Below are 21,196 nucleotides of genomic sequence, written 5' to 3' on the forward strand. Positions count from 1 at the left end.
GAAGGAGATCAATTTTATGCCCGTGTGATCAGTTAATTTAATTTAACTTTTATTTCGGAGATTGATTCAGACTGGAGGTAGAGACATGAGCTAATTGTATCCTGATCCTTGCCTTGAGGGGTTTCAAAGCCCTGGAGCAACTATTCTCTGTATTTTGCTCTGTCTACCTTAGCCAAGCTATTGCATTTCTCTCTGGTGTAGCGAGGAGAGCAGACCGCTGCCGGGAGAGAGAAATATCGGAAGTGTGAGTTGAGAGGGGGTAAAGGGGAGAACGAAAGGGGGGAAAAAAAAAAAAAGAGGGGGGAAGTAAAAAAAAAAAAAAAAAAAAAAAGATAGAGAGGGACACTGTCGGCTCCGATGTTCCAGGTAAGGGCTGCTCGGGATTGTTGTTGTTTGCAGCGGAGGGTGCGGAGGGACTCGGGCGCCGCTCTCGCTTCCACGCATGTGCCGGGCGCTCGCTCCCCGCGCGGGGACGCGGCGCGGCCGCCGCGCTCCCCCGCGCAACCCCCGCGCAGCGCCGCGGGGAGGCGGGCGGGAGCGGGCAGGGAGGGAAGGGGGGAGCCAGGGAAGGAGGGAGCGAGCGAGCGAGGGAGGGGGCTGCGCGGCGGGCGGGGGGCGCCTACTTTCCCCGCCGCCGCTGCGAAGGGGACTCAGGCGGCGTTGTGTGCGGGGCGGGCGGAGGGGTGCGTTTAATTCAAAGGCGTGTGTTTCCGCGCGGGGGTGCGCGGCGGGCATTGTTCTCCGCCGGGCTGCAGGAAAGGGCCGCCATTGTGTCTGTGCGTGTCTCTGTGGGAGAGCGAGAGCGGGAGGCACCTTCCCCCCATCGCCGCGGCCCCTCCGGAGCGCCCCGCGGTGCCCTTTGCTGCCGGGGCGGCGGAGGGAAAAGGGAAGGGCGGCCCCGCGGTCCTTCCCTCCGCGCACGGCCCGCGGGGGGCCCTCGGGACCGGCCGCACTGCCCCGGCCCCGCTGTCCGACGCCGGCCTGGAAGAGGGAGCCGGGTCCGTCGGCGGAAAAACCTAAAATTAAAAAAAAAAATTAAAAAAAAAAAGGAAGAAAAAAAAAGCCGCCCGCCGCCTGTTTCCAATCAGCGCGGTACAAGTTTATGTGAGCGTGCCCCGCGGGCACCGAGCGTGCTCGGACTGCTCGAGAGAATTAAAGATGGGCGAAACGCTCCTCTCTCTCTCTCCTGAGCGGCGGGGGCTGCCGAGGGACCGCGGCTTCTCCCGGCGCGAGAGGGAAGGGAAGGGGCAGCACCGCCCGGGGCGCCGCGGGCATCGCCCGGTGTGCGGGGAGGGGGCAGCACCGGGCGGGCTCGGGGGCTGGCGGCTCGAGTTATTGTTGTTCCCAGCCACGAGCCCGGAGGAAAGGCAACTTTCCAGCTCCATCTTCCCCCGAGCGGCCGGGGCCGGGAGCCGGGGGCCGTGGAAGGGGGCTGGGCGCTGCGGGCGTGCGGAGTGGGGAAACTCCGGGATGACCCAGGGCAGTTGGTTCCTTGCGCACGCCGAGGCCAGGGAAAAAAAAAAAAAAAAGGAAAGAAAAAAGTGTCAGTTTAATAGTTGAGGGTTGGGTTCGGCAGCGCCCGCGGAAGGATGCTCGGCCCGCGGAAGGATGCAGGCCCCAGGGGTCGGAGGCGCTTGACGAAATTTACCCTCGCCTATTCAAAATGACTGCGGTGATTTTGGTGTGTTAATTGCGCCCGAAGCACAACACAAAATGTTCTAGCACACACTAGAGGTCCCTCTCAGAGCTGTCAGACGTTAGGGTGTTTTCAGGTTGGGTTGTTCTTTATTATTTATTTTTCCCCACTTGACCTGTTTGAACAAAATCGACTGTTCCTTCAAATGCCAGTGCAGCGTACATTATTCAAATAGGGGTGAAGAAAGATTTGCGACTTTTTTGTTTGTGCCCTTGTTTTTTGGGCATTGGTGGGTCAGTTAATAAGCTGCACTCTTAAAATAATGTAAATGGGATTAATTTCATGCAGTAATTTATGAGTTTTGTTTGAAATATCCTCACAGTTTGTTGTTGTTGAGGCAAGTTCCAAATATCGTACTCGGTTTTCTCATGTGAATCCTGCCACAGAAGTAAACAGCATAAAACTTGAATAAGGATTCCAGGCTATGGCTTGTGGTTTTTGAAAGAGAAACATGCAAGCTAGAAAAAACTAAGTATTAAGATTATAAAGAGTCAATAAAGGTCATGGAGGAGACTAAAAATGATTGATCCTCAGGAATTTCCATATCCAGACCATGTTAGGGAGCTAACTAGTCCCCCCAGTCTTCATGTATTACAAGCAATATTATCACCATTTTACGGATGGAGAAACTGAGAAATAAAAAGAAGGTCACTGACTTGCCTGAAGCCATATAGCAAATAAAAGATAGATCCGGAATCAGCTAGGACAGATTTAGATCTCTTGCTGATTTGCACTGCTACCATTGATTTCAGTGGAATTCTTCTGGATTTAAGTCAGGTTTGGACCTTATGTGTTGCTCTGTCCCTTAGAAACACTGACTTCATGTGAATTTGGTGTACATCTAATTTTTAAAAGACAAATTACTGTGAAACTTTAGGATTCTGTTGGCTTTTGATTATTCTTTTTTTACCCCATACCAATTTCATTTGTCACAGCAGCATAGTTCCCTGGTTGAGTTTTGGTATTTCTTTTTAATTAACAATTTCCTCATGTCTAGTGCCTTGTTACTGGTTTCTGAGAAATGCATCTTACTAGATGTCTCTGAATGAAACCTTGGGTTTGGAACACCCTGAGAACAAATGATTTTGCATGAAGAAGACTTCCATTCATTGCAGATCTCAGGCAGAAATGAAAAATTGCATGAACATTGTATAGTAAAAAGAGCCAGTCTTTCACCCATGTAGAGAAAAGGCTGCATGGAGAAGTCTTGCTCACATAGGCTTTTTATTGGATTAGGATAAGTTTATGTATGGAGAAAATGCGATGTGAAAGGAAATATTCACTGATCATAACAAATGTTTGTACATTATTCAAAGTGGGGTCTCTCACAATTAACAAAATACCAAATCTGCCAGTCACAGTCAGATAGCATTTCACATGAGACCAGCTGGAAAGGAATGATAATTTTTGCTTTCTGTATTCCAACTACTTTAGAAACATTTTCAGGATACCATAAAGCAGACACAGATGCACAGATTGTGATTATGGTGCTTTACTCTTCATTTATTAATGTGTGCTGGTATATACAGACTGCCACCACTACAGCTTAATATAAAGTTCCTGCTTTTGTGTAACTGCTCATCAGTTGGATTTAGTAAGGTACTGGTACTTCAGGGAGCTGATAGCTCCTCAGTGTTGCTAAGATCTCTGCAGTGAAGGTCTGCCCTCATATCTTAATGTGGGGGGAAGCAGACACAGAACATGGTTGTAATTAAGACTATTCCGCCCCCTCCAGTTTGAGTTTATATGCCTGAAATAGAAAGCATTTAGGTGGGAATTAACCTCAGAGAGTGCATGTGGTTTGTTCAAGACCACGTACTGACTCCCTGGCTGAGCAGAGTTTTAAATGGCAGAGCTTTAGCCCTCTTTCTCATGTTCCATGCAATAAACTACTGTACCTCACTTCCAATATGTGTTCAACTCTTCTCTGGTACTAGAGAAAAAATAATGTCGATCAGAAGCAAATTTTAGCAGAGATGCCTGCTGTTACTTATTTTGGATCCTTTTACACTGTTGCAGCAGAGCCAAGTTGGATCTCCTTCCAGGAAATAAATTTAGTTAGTTGTTTTTTTCTGACAGAAACATAATTCTTACTCTAAATGGGATCTTTTCTGTTGGTCTGTGTTGCACTTATGTTTTCTTTTTACAGCCTGGGTAAAATTCATCTCTGGTATAGTGCCACTGACTTCTGTGTTGTTTCACAAAGAATTAATTAGCCTTTCTGTGTTAAGATACAGATTTCTGTTGTCCCACTTTCCACAGAATACGATTTCTTTTCTTTTCTTTTTAGGAAAATAGTTTGATGTTAGAAAGAGACAAATATAAAATGCACATCTTCATTTTTATTTTGTCCACCTTTTCTGTTTGTGCAGGAAGAGCTCTCTCTTCTTTCTCTACTTCTCTGGTAAATTAAATTGAATATATATGTTTAGAGAATGTCTATAGGTGGGAAAAGGGAGTAGCTGCTATCTCCCTAGCTGATAATGCCTTCAAAAAAACCCTTAACGTATGTGCAAGCCATTAGCACATTCCACACTGATGAAGTATGTTGTAGCTTTAATAATCCTGGGTTCTCTAATGTGTATTTTAAATCATGCTTTTCATCCAGAAATCAAATAAACAACATCCCATATCCAACTGAACCAAAGCTGATGCTGTAGAACGTTCAGTAGTTGTAAGCCCCTGTTTATGAAATGAATGGCTCACCTGATAACCTTTTCCTGATAGCTCCTCTTCTCGCTGCCTACCCCCACTGGCGATGGAAGTTTCGGTTTGATGTGGTTGGCAGGTTAGCGCAAATGCGGCTTTGCAGGTGGTTTGTATGTAGCCGAACTCTACGGGTGAGGGATACAAAGCTTAGGAGTGCCTGTTGGGGCAAAGGACAACTCATCCCGACAAATTATTTAGTGGCTTTTACTCAACTGGTCTTCCTTGCCCAGTTCTGTCATGAATAAAGAACAGTCTTAAGAAAAACAAAACAAAAAGTAACACTCCACAGCAGGGTTGCTCCAAGATGATAGGGAAATGAGTTCTGTCTCACACGGATTAATGGCTCTTTCTGCTTCTCATTCTCAAACAAGGCCTTTACACCTGTGGTTGTTCCCCCTCAGCCAGCATTTATGACTCAGTTCTGCCTCAGACCTCAGGTTCAGTATAGGCAGATATAGGTTTTCCCTTATTTTCACCGGTGTAATTCAGGATGATTTGCAGGACAGCTAACATGCAGGGCTGTAACTGGTAGTATGAGGCTTAGGTGTGTGCACCCTACTTCTGACTCTGAGTGTGGTTGCCTCTACCAAGCAGGCAGCTGGTATGGGAACAAAACTGTCTCCTACTGCTGTAGTAGGTTTTGCCAGACCTCACCTGTCAATTTTTAGTTCTCGCAGAAGAACTGTGAAGCCACGTTGTCTTTTGGTGAGGCAGAAACGATGGGGGGTTGTCTCAGGAGAGGTATCCCCAGCAGACATGAGGAAATGTTAACACTTCTGCGTAAGGCACAAATGAAACGTAATCTAAAGCACAGTGTGCATCACCAAGCATTCATCTTTGAGAAAGGTGAGGTTAAGCTGGGGCTGCAGCTAGAAAGATGATTGGGGAATGGAGGGTCTGTCTTTTGAAAGGAGTTTAGAAGAGGCTTGAATGTCCGCATTAGCAATGTGTAGTCTGGAAAGTGATATGACTATTCCCTGTAAAGACACACAGGTAGTGAATCCCAGAGGGAAGAGAAGTAGCTGTTCAAGCTAAATGGCAATAAACATGGATATAAACTGGGACTGTTTAGCCAATAGTTTCTAAGAAACATTATCTGGAAAAGTCAGCATTGAAAGAGAGACCTTAAATTTGGTAATACTCTGCTTTGCACATGTGTTTAAAACCTGGCCTACTTGGAGAATATTTACAAGAAAAGCACTGCTGGTACCTCAGTGACATTAGTTGTGACCAATAGGCTACATTTGACCAAGTTTTTTCATCAGCGTTTTTGTCAATGGAGAAAAAGTTTAGCTTTTTTAAAGAAAATACACTTTTTAATATATATAGAAATAATTAGTCAAGAAGCAATTTCCATACCTGAAAACCACTATTTATTTTGAATGTTCATTAGAGAGAAATTTGACAAAGACCATCTGATAGAAAAATTTTTAAAAAACCCTGAATTTTTCACAGAAAAAAAATCCTCAGTCGTTGTCTGCTTCTATAAGCATTGAAAATTTTGCATAAGTTTTGTCAGTGGGAGGAACTTTTGATTTGCTCTTTAGACAGGTTCCTTAATTTCTTCTCAGTTCCAGCTGCAAAATTATTTCTCTTTCTATAGTTCTTAATTTTTTCCAAGTTAGACCTTTAATGCTTACAGGTTTCCTATGATTTATCTAGTGGCATTCACTTTATTTTCAACACACTCTATAAGAAGGAGAGGAGAGATTTAGTAAAGAAACATGAGCAAAGAGCCCTTTTCCCTTTTTTTCTCACCTTCTTACAAACATTAACTTAAAAACATCCTCTCCATCATCCAGTCACCCAGCTAGTTTTCTGCACGCTAGTTTGCTTGTATGCCCAGCTTATAAATCCTGGTGGGGCAGCACCATCTCTCTTGCTGCAGCAGAGCACTGCAGGTATTCAACAAGTAATTAATAATAACTCCTGCTATCAGTGTTGCCAGGGGAAAGAGAGGAGAGGAATGGAGAATAACTCCAAATAACTGTTGGAAACCAAAGTATCCAGGAGCTGCTAAAGTAGAGCACTTTGCCTTAAAACGTATTTATTTCCCTCTGTGAACTGAACTTGGCTGTGGCATTAGATGGAAGAGGTGCATATCACAGTTAACAAAGGGAGTACAAGCCCATCAGCATGATCACAAAGCTGTCAAGAGAAGGACAGAAGAGTGCCCTGATTGCCAGGACCTGGGGGAAGGAATGAAATGGGGTTCTCTAGCTAAAATACCGATGCCGGTCTCCCCAAGGTGTCCTGCTTTCTAAATAAGCCAAGACTTACCTAGAAGTTTAGTTAAATTGCCCTAGAAGAAATTGATGGTCCATCCAGTTCAGCACAGGGGACCAGCGCTGTATAATTCAGAGATCGTTATCATTTCTGTAGCCCATTATGTACCCATTACACCAAAGCTTTTCTAAACACTGAAGAGAGATAATCCATGCGATAAGGACCACTCACTCAAGGTAAACAGACATTCCTGGCTTGTCAGCAACAGGCATATTTGACACCATTTGTCTATAGCAGCCCGTTCTTCTCTAAGTGGTATGGCAGAAAAGGGGTTAGAAAGGCTTAACATCTGTATGGAGGGGGCCTATGGTGATATCAAGGCAGCTGTCCCAGCTGATGACTGTGGGGGAAGGCATGAAGACCATTACAGAGGTAAATGAGGAAAGGGCTGACTAGATTGGGAGAGGACAATTTAAACCCTGATTATCAAAGGGAGCTCAGAGATGCAAGGAAGTTACAGAAAGCTTGAAGACTGGTGAAAGTCCAATGGAGTGACTCTAAGAGAGTCAAAAGGGAAAGCTGGGCAATTAGGGCTCCATTCGGTGTAGACAAACAAAAGGCTAATGGTTTTGCCCTAGACATCCAAGAGATGGTCATTGACCAGATCAGGGTGGAATCTTAGATCTGCAGCTTGGCTCTGGAGAAAGAGGGAAGGGGGGGGAAGGTGGCTACAAATGTGAGCTCAGGGACAGAACCAGACAGTGCAACCTTCCATATCCTCCAGATTTTCCTTACAGTGGCTTCTGGTTCAATGACAGTTTGGGATTCCTGGAGGCAAAACGAGGACATGATTTTTGCCACTAACAGAAAACTGAATTTCTAAGGCTGTTAATGCTGTTCCAAGGAAGAGACTTCCTGAAAAAGGTGTAGGCAGGAGTATTCCTGTTTTGGGGACATATGAGAAAGCAGTTATAGTTTTTGCCAGGCCTTCTGCACGTGAGCAGGTGAGACTCAATCAGGAATAAAAAAGTTAGCTCTTTCTCAGGGAGAGAGGTGGTTCTTTCAGGGGAAAAATGTAGCTTTGAAGAAGTATTTTCTTTAGCTCAAAATTCTGTATTTGTTACTGGCTATGTACAATCTTTCCTTTCTTCCTTAATGTTCTTGAAGTATTTACATCAGTGTCCTGCAATTGAGAGTTCCACAAGTTGCTGAGAGATAAGGGGGAGAGTGATATCCTTATCCATTTATAAGCTAATGCTTTTTAAAATTCCATTAGGTGCCCTCTTGTTTCATGAAGGGCATCTGATTTCTCCTTCACACCATTCATTACTTTATATACCTCAATTCTATCATTTTTACTTGTTTTCTTTCTAAATGAAATAGTTCTGGTCTTAATCTTTTTGTTTAGAAATACCCCCACGTCTCTAATCATTTTTGTTGCCTCTGGCTACCTAGTGTAGCTATCTATCACTTCCATCATTGCGTCTCACTGGATCTTTTAAAGCTAGTTCCAAAGTCATCAGCGTGAAAGAGACTGAAGGATGGTCTTGTGGTTAAAGTACATCACTGAGACTCCAAAGTTCTGCTTCCAGATCTCCTGCCCTATGACCTTGGGCTAATCACTTGGCTGCAGTGATCCACAGTTTCCCTTTGAGTCCCAGAAAATAGTATGTGAAAGTCTCAAGCAAAATATGAAGTGTTTCTCCACATCTGAATGGAAATTTTTATATATGCACAGCCATAATAAATGTAGTAGTTTTGATTGTTTTCTGCAAGGCAGCTGCATGTGTGTTGAAATTTGTAAGTTCTCCTGAACTGATTATATGGTGCTTGACTGTTTTTTATTTGTTACACTCCTCTGATATTAGGTTCCAAACAAATTCAATTAAGTAATTTCTCTTTGTTATTTTATGGTGAATTTCATATGGAAAGTATGAGTTACAAACAATTTGGGCCAAACAGACACATGACTTTCATGCATCCTTGGGAACTTGGAAAGTCAGCACAGTCCTGATGAAAGTGAAAAACATGATCACATTCTGAATTTTTACACATAGGACACAGCCTGTTCCTGGGAGGTGCTGGGAAGCCCTTACTCCCACTCATACTTCCCACATGTGGGATCAAGACTAAGGTATTCCTGGCTTGTCTCCAGTCTAAACGTACTAATTATCCACAACCTGTCAAAACTCTTACAAGGAGCATAAGACTCACCCATCTGGTTCCCTCCTCTGACGTTTGCAGCGAGGCCTGACTGTTACATATTTCTAGCACCTCTATCACTCTCCAAAAACCTGCATCAAGTCTGGGGCACCTTACTGACTGTGTGTGTCATTTGGTGCCACGTTGTTTCTGGCACACAGGAGTCTGCAGCACTCAGGCTGGATGCACGTGCTATCATGGCCCTACGCTCCAAGGGATCGCACAAGCAAATGCCTTCCCAAATGTCATCGCTTGCTGCAAAACAGTCGTGTGTCAAGCATGGGGAGGAGAGATCTTTGAGGTGTCTGAACTATAAAACCTTTTTTAAAACTCCTTGTACCACAAAAGGTGCTGGAAGAATACACTTTGATAGGATGCTACTCCAGCAGAACAGCAAAAGCAAGCTGCTTAGATACTTGTAGCATAAAACTAAAGAAAACTACATTCTTATTGCAACTGCCATTTTTTTTGTTTGTTTGCTTATTATTTCCCTAGCCCTGTAGCTCTTTTTTTTTGCCTTGATGTCCCTCTTTCCTTTTGTAAGCAGATAGTCAGCTACTGCTCTCACAAATCCCCCAGACAGCACTACCTGCTCCTTTTGCTGGTGAGCTCAAGCCTCTGCACATATTCCTGCCCTGGGAAGTTTGGTGCTCTTCTGGTCTCTTTGAAAAAGAGCCAGTCCTGAAAGACTGTCCTGATAACCCCAGTCAGGTCAATAGGCTTGTTTGTGTGGTTAAGGATAACATATAAGGATGCTCAGGAGTGTTGGGACATCAAGAATCTTTGCAGCTTCAAAAAAGGAAAAGGGTGGTTTGGCCTTTGGTGGGGCTTGGAGTGTTTTGTTTCCCTTATGCCTCATAGCTGGCATTTTGTCAGAGCCTTCTGCTCACTAACATTCCCGTGACACATGAACATACTCAAAGAAAAATTTTCTGTGAGAAATCAGTTGGCTTCATTAACTTTTGAAAGTTTAGAGCTGTGGTCCTCTTTGCCCTTCTCCATGGGTTGCTGGCCCTGCCAGATTCTAATTGCTTATGTGAACATTTGATAAATCTCGCTGTGGACTACATTTACTCTTTCACCCAAGCAGTCATCACACACATTTCCCTAACACTTTGAAATTATGCCTGCCAAACATTTTCTGATGTAAAGTTAAAAGTCATCTATTACTGAAGTGATTTTTCAGCCCTTATGGGCATGTTTTGCTTTTTTTTTTCTTGTGTAATTCAGATAGTTTCAAGCTCTTTTAAACAGGCTGCCAAGGGTCAGTTTCAAAAAAAATAAATTTTTTTTTTCATTTTTTGTGCCCTAAAAAGTACATTGATGCTATTATTCTCTTCTACACACCTCCTTTGAAAGCTGAAGTCTAGTGAATGTAATGTTGCCTTACTGCCACAGCCACAGAGAGCTTAATATGAAACTGGAGATTGCTTCTTCTTCTCCTGTAGAGGTGTCAGTCCTGCACATACATCAGGAGGGACACTTCTCCCGTAGCCACAGCTAAATAGACCCCATACTACCATGCTGAAGTTGATGACACTCTTTCTGAAGTGACAACCGCTGTGTGTGGTGGCACTCATGCCTACTGTGCTCCTCAGACATCCTAACTGGGGATGTGGCTTGAAGGGTGCACAGCTCCCACCTGGCTGCTGCACCGACTTGCAGGGAAGGGAAGCAGATTCTTAGCCAAAGCAGAACTGGGGTGGGACTGGATCAGGCATCCAGATTTGAAACACTCCCAGATCCCCCACTCTAAGCTGGACCTGCATGGATTTGGTTGCATCTTTGCAGTCCAGTGATTTGGTGTCATTCATGGCCAGCCTCTATATGCAAACCATTTGTTCATATTCAGAGCATTGCCTGACCCTTTCCTAATTTTTACTTTCTATACAGATCATACTCCTCCTTTCAGTGTGTGAGCAGAAGGCAAGATGTCGCTTCTTTCCTGCCTGATCCTCTGGTTTCCCCACTTCTCAGTGCTCTGGGCATTTTCCTTTAAATGCCTCAATTTTTCCTCTGGGTTCCAGAGCTATGCATAGTTTTTGAAACTTATTAAAGCAGTTTGTCCTACTATGGCAGGGAGATGCTAAAACAAGGCATATGTGTCTCTTGGTCTTAAACCAGAATTTTTCTTACTCTTTTCTCAGTTTCTTGTTTAGCGAACATGGTTAAACAGGATCATGGTGTAAAAAAAGCAAAGCAACTCCTCCCTTTCTAGAGAGCACCAGCCTGACAACACATCCAGCTTTTTTCCAAAACCCTGCTAGTGCCCTTGAACTTACTGAAGCATGCTCCATGCTCCAGCATCAAATGGTCTGACCGATCTGAATTTGTCATTTCCCTTCAAAATGCCTTGGCAGGACCTTTGTTTGAAATTGCATTTGCCACTTGTTTCTGTCACAACTGCATTTCATGCAGTTTCTAGAAGTGTAGAGACTTGGGTCTGGGCCAGTCCTAAATAAAAAAGCTAATACAAATACTCCCCCACCCTGGTGAAACACAAGAAACACAAAACATCATATAGAGCCTTCTAGGGTGGAGATAGAAATCTAATAACAAGATAACACTTAAACTGCACTGCAATTAAAATATAATCCTTTAAATTTCTTGGATTTGGAGGGAGGAGAGGGTTGGAAAGAGGTACAGAGAATGAAAGGAGTCAGAATTGAAGGCATTACAATCTTTACCCTCAACATGGAACTACTTAAGCATACCATAATTGCATCACAGAAGGTATGCATACCCCGAAACCAGAAAGGAAGTAGGAAGACAAGAAAAAACAAACAAAGTACGATGAACCAAACAGGTAACCTTCAGGAAAAAGAAATCTAGCCCTGGCTAACCCAAAAGAAAGGAACATAAATTGGCAAGGGAAAATGAAAGATGGAAAACAGGAGAACTGAGAGAAAATTTCAAATGCAAAGAGACACCTCTCTACAAACAAATGAGAATTAGTGGATTTGCTGGATCAAAGGGGCAGTTAAAAATTACAAGATACAATTATAGAGACTGCATTATATCCTCCCATCAGTCTTTATCGATTGAAAATACATTCATTCTCTACATATTTTATTTAATTACTATAGATGGGTGCCTGTCAAACATTGAGGTATCAGAAGAGAAACTGCATGATTGACATGCTAAAATAACAAACCTCCCAGAGCAGATGGCATCAATCAAGGCTGATAGCTGTTAACAAAATCATGCAAGTTTACCTTAAAAATAGGCTATTCTGCTGTACCAAATCACTGGAACACAGCATGTATTTTACTTTAAAATCAAGATCATCTCAGCCAGATGAAAAAGACAGAAAGGCGGAAATATAAGTTAGCAAGTTATAAAATCTGCTTAATGCTAAGCATGACTGATTCAGTGACAGTGAAGCATGCCTATTTTAACATCCTAAAAAAATCTTGAAGATCTCAATGAAGCTGTGGGTTATGCAGAACCATTTAATATAAATTTTAAAAGAAATCTCAGAAAGTCGTTGATAGGTTTTCTCAGAAGATGTTGTTAAGAAAATCTGGTAGTCATGAGGTGAGATGCAAAATTCTGCCCTAGCATCTGTTTTACAAAAGAAAGCAAGTGTTGCAGGAATGAAGAGTGAAGAGTTGGCAAGGAAGGCAGTAGAAAACTTTGATGAATTGTCAGAACAATGGGTTGGGACATATAGAGGTAAAAACATTGTTAAAATTACCTCACCTCTTAGTAACCCAGGGGAAAACAAGACTCCGAAATACTTGGGGACCCAAATACACTTACATAAAGAGGAAGATGGCATTAATTTTGTTGCTTTGCCAACACAGAAAGTGCCAAATATGAGTAGAAATAATTTGTGTTCTCTGAAAACACTCTCAGGTTATGAAAAACCTCTTGAAACCTCTTCTTTTCTGTGTCATGTAAGAGCAGAGCTGCAGTGGAAGGGTCAGACTGTGGTGCTGCGTTGCTGCAGAGGCTCCAGGCAGCACCAGGACCTGGAGGGCAGTGAGAGGGGCCTCCCATAGTGCAGCCAGGCTCCTCACTCTCTGGTGGAGTGCTTCCCAGGATCGGGGAGGGGTACAAAGCCTGACCTGCAAGGAGACAGCCTCTGACATGTGTGAACTCTTTTGGTCACACTGTTGAGAAAAAGTGAGAGTAAACACAGAAGGGACCCAAAATGCACCAAAAGAGCTGGTTTGTTTAGAGAGAAGACTGAGAATATTATAAAGGTAAATGATATAACAAATACAGTTGAGAAAAGAAATTATATATTTCATTTTACTCTTCCATAATATTAGGAAAATCTTTCTGTAGCAGTGTTAGTTTGTAAAAAAGAAACTGGTCTTATTCCTGGAAGACTTAGCTTTTCTAAATTTTTGCCTAGAACTAGCTGCAGCATATTTCCATGTATATTTCCCTGCCTTTGCAAACTGAACCAGCCAGGACAATTATCTCACAAAGATCAGAAATAGAAAAAGTAACATAAAGCCAGAAAGTCTAAAGCTGGTAAGAGGAATTATATTTTGATACTAAATGGAAACTCCCTGATGCAGGATGAACCAGATGACCTTTAATGGTCCCTTCCAACCCAAACTAGTCTGTGATTTGATGGTTCTGTAACAGACAGCAAATATCATTCAGCTCAGCATGGGCTGGCACAGTAAGGTTCATCTGGGCTGGTCCCTGGGACAGAGACAGGAGAGAAGGCTGTGCAAAGACAGGACTTAGTGCCTTACAACAAATCTGTGATCCCTTTTTAAGGAGAACTGAACTGGACCCTTTGTATTATTTTTCTATAAAAATTACTAAATTTTGTAATCCAGAGGTTCCTTTCACTGCTCTTGTGTATTTTCCTTCCCTTACCCCTGCAGTGATCATGTTCTGCTGCAAAAAGTGTTCAGTTTGGTGTGAGTCATTTGAAATCTGCCAGTCCTGGAGTGGGCAAGAAAGAAATGGAAAGGTGCTTGAATAAGGAGAAATCTTAGTTTATAGAAATGAATAGGACATGATTAAAGCAAAGAATAAGTTCCTTTCATCTCACAGCAAATACAATATTTGTGGGATGTCAGGATTATGAATTTCTTGTGAATGACTGGAGTTCAAAATACTCCTATCTGTAATTTTGCAGCTAGTGGCACTTCAGGGTCCAAGAGTCACCAGAGGAATTTACAGTGAGGGAAATAATTTAGAGAAGAAGCTAAAAGTTTATTATGAGACAAATCACAGTGGAGAAATGGAAGATGAATTTTGTTCCAACTTGCAGTACATGCTTTAGTCTGCAAGCTAAAAATAATAATATGAAACCTCTCTGCCTAACCTGATCTACAAATAAAATCAATTTAATTCCTCCACCTTTCCCTGGCACTAAAGAGTGACATTGTAGGTAAAATGGTAGGTGAATTTTGACAATAACACTGAATTTTTTTGTTACTTATCTAAAACAAAACAAAACAGTCACATTTTGTCCTTTTTAATCAGTGTTCTCAGTGGATGCTTCTGTTCTTGCTCTTACAGAGTATTTTATAAGAAACTGTATTTGAAAGCCCAGGATTTGACTTCTGTTTTTTTCTAATGGGACTGATAATCTTAGATGTAAAATTGCTAACCTGTGAGAGTTTGTAGATGCCAGGCCTTACAGAGGCCACCAGAAAATGCGAAGCATTCAGTATCTGATGAACTATCTACAAGGGCTTTTACAGAGACTCCTAGGGTAACACCTCTTGCTGTGTGTACATGGGAAGGGGAAGGCAGGAAAGAGAAAAGCCACATCACAGTTTTCTGTTCACAAGGGCAGACTGTGTAATCGCTATCGCTTAGTGCACATCTTTAAATATATTCTGGGTATTAATGAGTTTGGCAGTCATGTCTGCCAGTCACAAAATAGCAATCTGCAAGCTGCTCCAAGAATCCCTTCCTGTGCTAGGGTTTTGTGGAGGTAGTCAGAATCTCACAGGATTAGACACACTGGACAAAACCAGCTAGATTTAGTTATGCATCGTGAGTTCCCTTTTTCCTAGACTATTTAGTACATTTGTAAATAGATGCTCTGCTGAAGGCATTAATAAGTGCTATCAATAACTTCTTCAGTCCATAAACAATCACAGAGTAGGGTAAAACTGATTCCTAAATGGAAAGCACAACTACATCCCAGTAGAGTGGCAAACAGAACAGCAGGAGTCACTGTCCTAAGGCAAAGAAATGAATACCAAGGTCTGTCTGTCCAGAAGTTAAAACTGATCAGGTGGAACATTCCCTAGTCACTCACAGGGAAGTAAATGGTTGCTTGGTACACCATGCATTTGTGAATGGTGGGAAGGTATAGCTAGGCAGATAAGCAGGGAGAAGTGCTTCTGTGCTCCATTCTGAGTGAAATGAGAGAAACAAGTTCCCAAAACACACAGATTTAGCTGGACAGTCAGCCATGGAAGTTGTGGATGTGTTTCCACTGTGCTCAGAACCTCTTTCACTATGAACAGATGACACCAAGAATTACTTTAAAACCATGATTATTTGAATAGAATAACCACAAATCAATATAATGATAGTAATGATAATGGCCACCTCTCCCACTGCATTTTTTAATGAGCAAATTTCAAAGTTTATAAGAAAAGGAGGTGTTTTACTTTGGATACATTTCAGAGAGGGAAACTGCTGCACAAAAGATGGAGTGACCTATCCAAATTCAGCCAGGAGGCAATTGGCTGAGTCAAGAATAGAAACCAGAGTGCCAGCCCAATGAGGAAGGCATCCTAAAACAAATGGAACCAAGCAGAAATGGGAACAAAGTCTCCGCATTTCAGCAGTAAGAAGCACCAGCTGCCTTATTCACCACTTCTTTAGAATATTAGCACACACTGTTTTTTTTAAAGATGAGTATTTAATTAATTACTAAGCTAGCTCTGCCGTTCCTCTACAGGATGAAAACAAACACTTAAACAAGCCTCTCCTGCCAACCCCACCCAACACCTACTCAGTTACAACAGATGGATGAGTGCCACAGACCAGATGTCAAAATGATACCAAATTTGACACTGCACACTAAACTGTAGCATGCTGCAGAAAAGAACCGCTCCCACGGTAACATTATTTAAATGCCAGATTGCACTGATCCCTGTTAGAAGTGATGTGCACAATACCAGACAGCAAAGCCTATAGTTGCTGCCACAACCGCCTGAAATCTTTCCATCTCTTTTAATAGTCTTGCCTAAATTTTGTTGTCTTCCAAGGGTGGGAAGATTTGCAGAAGAAGGATATAGAAATACCTGGCTGGAGTCCAAGACGGATGAGATGAGTGTCTTCTCTCCTTGGAAGAGTTTGATTACACCTGCTTTTGTAGTGCCTAGTAAACAGGGCTGCTTAAAGTGCTCCTTGACGGCCTTAGACATTGGCCTTGAAGGACAGGTGACCTCTCTTCTGAGAGATTGTCTGTTCCTGAAAGATGGAGAGATTCTGATGTAGCATGGACAGGGATGTATGTATGTGAAGAAGGTATAAAGCTTTGACATTTACATAGGTGGTAGCTTCATTCAAATGGTTTATATGTTGTATCCATCAACTACTGTGGGTCTGAAGCAGTGTACCCTTCCAGGCAAAGCTGAAAGCCTTGCGTGTTGGATAGATGGCTCAGAGCTACTGGAGTTACCAAGGAAATTGGTCACCCTCTGTATCTGTAGCATGGCACAATGACCTGAGCCAGGCGAGTTCCTCTGGAACTGTGGAGCATCCATAGTTGGTGTAGAAGAGTTCAGATGAACTTCAGATGGGCCTTTGCAAGCCTAGTTCAACTTCACCCAGAGCAAAAACCTTTGGAAACAGAAACTTGCTCAATGGGACTGGCACACTCATGCCAGGGACTTCTGCCATAGTCTGAGCAGTTCATACAGGAAATGTGTACAAAACAGTTGTCTGATAAGAAAAGTTGTGTCAAAACTGAAGCTTTCTGCTGGAATTTGTGAAGGGGAAAGGTTTCTCAGTTAAACTGAGTGTACAAATGACCTAGAAGTAATGAAAGTCTGCTGATTTGAGCAATTACATAGGAAAGCCTGAACACCTGGAAGCTGTGTGAGAGGTCCTCCCCTCTAAACTAAAAATGGTTTTCCTTTTGTCCTGTTGGGGATTTGAAACCTCAAAAATACCTTTACCCAGACTTGTACTTGTAACTGTCACATTGTCCCTATGCTGGAAGAAGTATTTTGCATATAGGAAAGGAAATCCAGGGAGATCATGGATGAAACTGTTTTACTCATTTTAAGTTTGAATTGCTGAGTGTCTGTCTTTTTCAGAATATTTAGCATTTTTTGAGCATTCTACCTCAGTTGCATGCAATGAGCTCTTACCTCTTTCACAAATGAGATCTCAGGTGATTATAGTCAGGTGCCCACAGCATAAAAAAGAGGGTCTTCGTGCCCACTTTGTTTGGTTTAAGTGACTAGTCTAGTATTCTAACATAGCAACTTCGTGGCAGAGCCAGGGATATAATCAAAGGATGTATCTTCAGCTCCAGGCAAATCTGCAAACAAACTGTCAGACTACAGATGCCTATTCAATGAGTCGCATCCATCCTGGGCACTGAATGAGGCAAAGGCCCTGTAGAAAAAGGAGAATGTGATTAGATCATTAAGTGCTAAAGAAAATGTGGCAGTAGAAGAAGCAGCATACCCATGCTGGCTTTAATCTAATTAGTGGGGAAATGGTTTTATTGTAGATGGGCTGTATGGAAGACTCCAGTGTTGGGTGACTTGTATTACTGTCAAACCTTTAATTTCCTGAGCAAACTTACCATGTTCTCTTTAGTGCCCACAAACTCTCAGCAGCATAAGAGAGTCAGAATTTATCTTCAGATCAAAGCTTAATCATGTTCCTGCTGCCTTATCACGTACTCTTTATTTTCAGCACATGTGTGGGATCACACAAGGCAGGCATGGCCTGAAATACCAAGGCACTATGTGTAATATGATAGCTGGTTCTTGGCAGAAAAGTCAGGAATTATATCCAATATTCTGTAAGATCTTTGTTTTTTACCACTATGTAATCTTAAAGGATATAATCTGTCTCAAAATCCCTACAATATACCTGTGTATCCCTGCATTTTTGAGAAATCCTGATACTATGTCCATAAAGCATAAGGAGTTAATCCATGTTAATCGCTAACTGACTCCAGAACAATAACATGTTAATGCAAGTTCTTTGTGGATATTGGACCTCATTACTATGTTCCTGTTGGAGCAGTGACCTCACGGTTTTGGCTTGTATTGCATCAACACTGCCTAACATGTAGAAATGGAGATACCAGAGATTTTTATACATGACTATTGAATTCTGTGTGCTTTAGTAAAGGTTTTTATGACACACAATTTTGTAAGACAAAAGTTGACAGCATGTTGGTCTAATTCCTAAGATGGAAGGCAGTTTCTGTGATCTGCCCAAGATCAAAGTGGTGATGCCCACTTGTAGCTGCACAGCAGTTGGATGGTGGGGTTTGCATCAGAGAGGTGGCTCATGTAGGTCATCTTCACAGCAATGCAACTGTGCTAACAGTGATGAGACTCTATCAGTACAATTATTGATCAAAATAAAATGAAAACTTTTCCATTAATCAGTCACATTAGTAGAACTGTCAAGGGTAGACAAGCGCTGATATAGTAAAGGAAGCCTAGTAACAGAGGACAGGAAGGGACATGGGAGGTCTTTTAGAGTTCTGTTGTTGATCATTTTGTACTAGTTAGCAGATCGCTGTAACTTCTTGTAGTAAATATTTTCTTTGTGACAATTATGTTTGATAAAGTGCTGGAGAGAACAAGGGAAAGTAAAGAAGAGCACTGGGCAATGCATATCAGGTCATACTGATACAAGTTGAAAGAGGAGGCCGAGGAGAAGTTCTGAAAATATATTGGAGGAAGAAAAGGCAATGGAAGTGTAAGGCAGAAAATAGCAAATCAAGGAGTTAGTTGTCAGCTGAGGTAGCTGAGAAGTGCCAAATATGTGTCTCTGGACTGCTCTGAATTCCCAGTGGAGCCCCCAATCAGAGTTTGAAATGTTTTCCATCAATGCACTTTCCATTCCATAGTCTGTCCCCAGAGCCAGTTATCTACCCCCTGTCATGCAACAGCCCTTCAGGAGCCCTGGTAGATGGCAAGGGGAAAGAGCATCTAAGGCTGTGGTTTCTGTGGCTCAGAAGGCTGATTTCCCTTCATTTAAGGATTTATATTTTTCACAGTTCTAAGGATGACTGCTCAAATGTTCTTAATCATGTGTGTGCTTGCCTGATGGGAAATGTGCAAGAGCATTTGGGGACTGTGGCTTTGGTACATGGCAAATGGCAATTAACAGAACAAACTCTGCCTCTAGCAAATTAACCTTGCCCAGAATTCTAGAGGGTTTGGGGTTTTTTGTTTGTTTGGGGGTTTTTGTTGGTTTTATTTTGAAGTGACTTTATTTGCTAAAATGGAGGAAATTAAGGTTATAATTTCAAAACATTTGCAAGGATGGACTCCTTCTTCCCTGCCACATGCAGTTATTTTTCGGTCCTCCTTTCCCACTTCTGTTTGCCTAGGCATTGGCCTGCATCCTTTCATGTATATTGCCTCTGATGTCTGACTCATTATGGCAACAGAAATGTTGATGCCAGACCCAGAAGCAGTACTTAAAAACCTGCTATTCGTTCCCCTTCAAGCTCAAAGCTAACCCAGTTTGTGGCAAATGAACGAAATGCAATCATTTGGCACCTTGTCCATGCATCAGTTTGGAAACATAGGACTTTTCTCCACTGCTTTTCTTTGTCTCTTTCTGTTTGACCAGGCTGTCATGAAGACCACTAACTCTAGGGTGTGGAGGTTAATGCTTGGAAAGGAAATGACTAGTTTATTTCATTCTTTCTTGGGTTGCCAAGCCTCTTCCCTCACCTTCCAGTATACTTCCCAGTGCCTCATATCCAGGAATGAAGAGATTCCTGGATTTCAAAGGGAAAAACAATCACCCTTTATGTTTGTGATGGAGGATAAATGGATAGAGAAGTAGTAAAGGGGAAGGTGGAACAGGACTTGAAAATTATTGCAATCTGAAAACTCAAAAGCAGAAGTTAAATGAATACACTGTTTAAAAAATAATCCAGGCTTTTTCTCCTTCTTCTTGCTTTATTTTGGAACATCATGTGGTCATGAATACTTGAGATCAGCAAGGAGTGGGCACTGTTCTACCCAAACACTAGCAAGAATGCCTGGCTGAAATCACAGAGATTCACACCACACATGGCTGGTGAAATCAGTACTGGCAGGACAGCAGCGCTTGGTACTACCTTGAGTAGACCATCACAGTTGTTTGCCACCATGTGCCCAAGGTGAGGAGCTGAAACCTCCTGAAGAGGCAGGCAGGGTTATACAAAAATGGAGGAACTTTGAGAAAGAGGGGGAGGATCATCCTGTCTTTCCCACAGATATTACCGCTGCTTGTTCAGCTGTTTGTGTGGCCCCATAGGAACAATGGAGCAGCCAGGGATTCTCCCAGAGAAGTGTGGGAAGTCATCCATCCTGAGATATAATCACAGCTCAGAGAGGAAGGGGTTTTTCTTTTCTGCTTTGAAGCTGACAGCCATGCATTTTTTTTCCTGCTGGTTTCCAAGGGATTGCAAATGAGAAGCGATAAAGCAGAAGGAGGAGATTGTAGAAGAGATGTTCAGGGTAGCTTTGCTTATCAACTTAGTGTATTTTCTGCACTATTTTTCAGTGTCTTTCATCTTTCCAATCCCCACTAACAGAAATCTAGGAAACAGTTAAGTCAGCTGGGCATGTAACTGCTGATTTGCAAAGGAAGGGCAGGTGGTGAAGGAGAGAGTATGAAAGACAGCATGACGTGGTATGGTGAGGGTGGAGGATGGATGAGGAGAGTAGCATTGTCCAAGCTGGGACTGATGTGCAGCATTTACATTTCCTGGGTGTGATGCAGAAGGGAAAGGGGAAAAACTAGGGAGTTTCTCATAGAAGAATAACAGCAGAAAGAAAAGTACCAGGCCTAGGACATTATTCAGCCAGTTTTACCAGTTCAAGTCTGCACTGTCAAGAGTGACATCAAAGATAAATTTCTCCACAGTTTCTTTTGATTGGAGTGAAGAAAGAAAAACTAGTATATTTTGTACCTCTTTGGGGGTTATGAAAATGGCAAATGCGAGAACCCTTGCTCTGTCTCAAAACCCAACGTTTTGTTCACTTTTGTTCACCTTTGGGGTGAAGTGACCCTATCTGCTGAAGGTAACTGCAAGATATATGTTGCTTGGCACCACTGCCTACAGTCCTTTTCAGTGTCCCAGGAGAAATCCTCTCTTGTCTCTGCAGGCACAGCAAATTTACTTAGCTTTGCCCGTGACTTCAGGAGTTTGACTTGAGAGAAGGT

At 42.5% G+C, this 21,196-nt stretch overlaps 1 protein-coding gene across 2 annotated transcripts in view; it reads left to right on the forward strand.

Moving 5' to 3' along the window:
* Nucleotides 1-213: 213 nt before the first annotated feature.
* KCTD1 (potassium channel tetramerization domain containing 1) overlaps nt 214-21,196 on the forward strand; it is a 101,412-nt gene continuing 80,429 nt past the window's right edge. The window contains exon 1 of one of the 2 annotated variants that reach the window (XM_027674906.1): nt 214-244. Coding sequence is in view for 1 of the 2 variants with exons in the window: in XM_027674887.1 (XP_027530688.1) it covers nt 358-366 (9 nt within the window). In the remaining variant the exon portion in view is untranslated. Of the gene's footprint in view, nt 245-309; nt 367-21,196 lie in introns of those variants that run through there. The other variant, XM_027674887.1, reaches the window with a different exon arrangement.

The sequence above is a fragment of the Neopelma chrysocephalum genome, unplaced genomic scaffold (genome assembly GCF_003984885.1).
Source record: "Neopelma chrysocephalum unplaced genomic scaffold, ASM398488v2 Primary Assembly neopelma1_22, whole genome shotgun sequence".
NCBI classification, from domain to species: domain Eukaryota; kingdom Metazoa; phylum Chordata; class Aves; order Passeriformes; family Pipridae; genus Neopelma; species Neopelma chrysocephalum.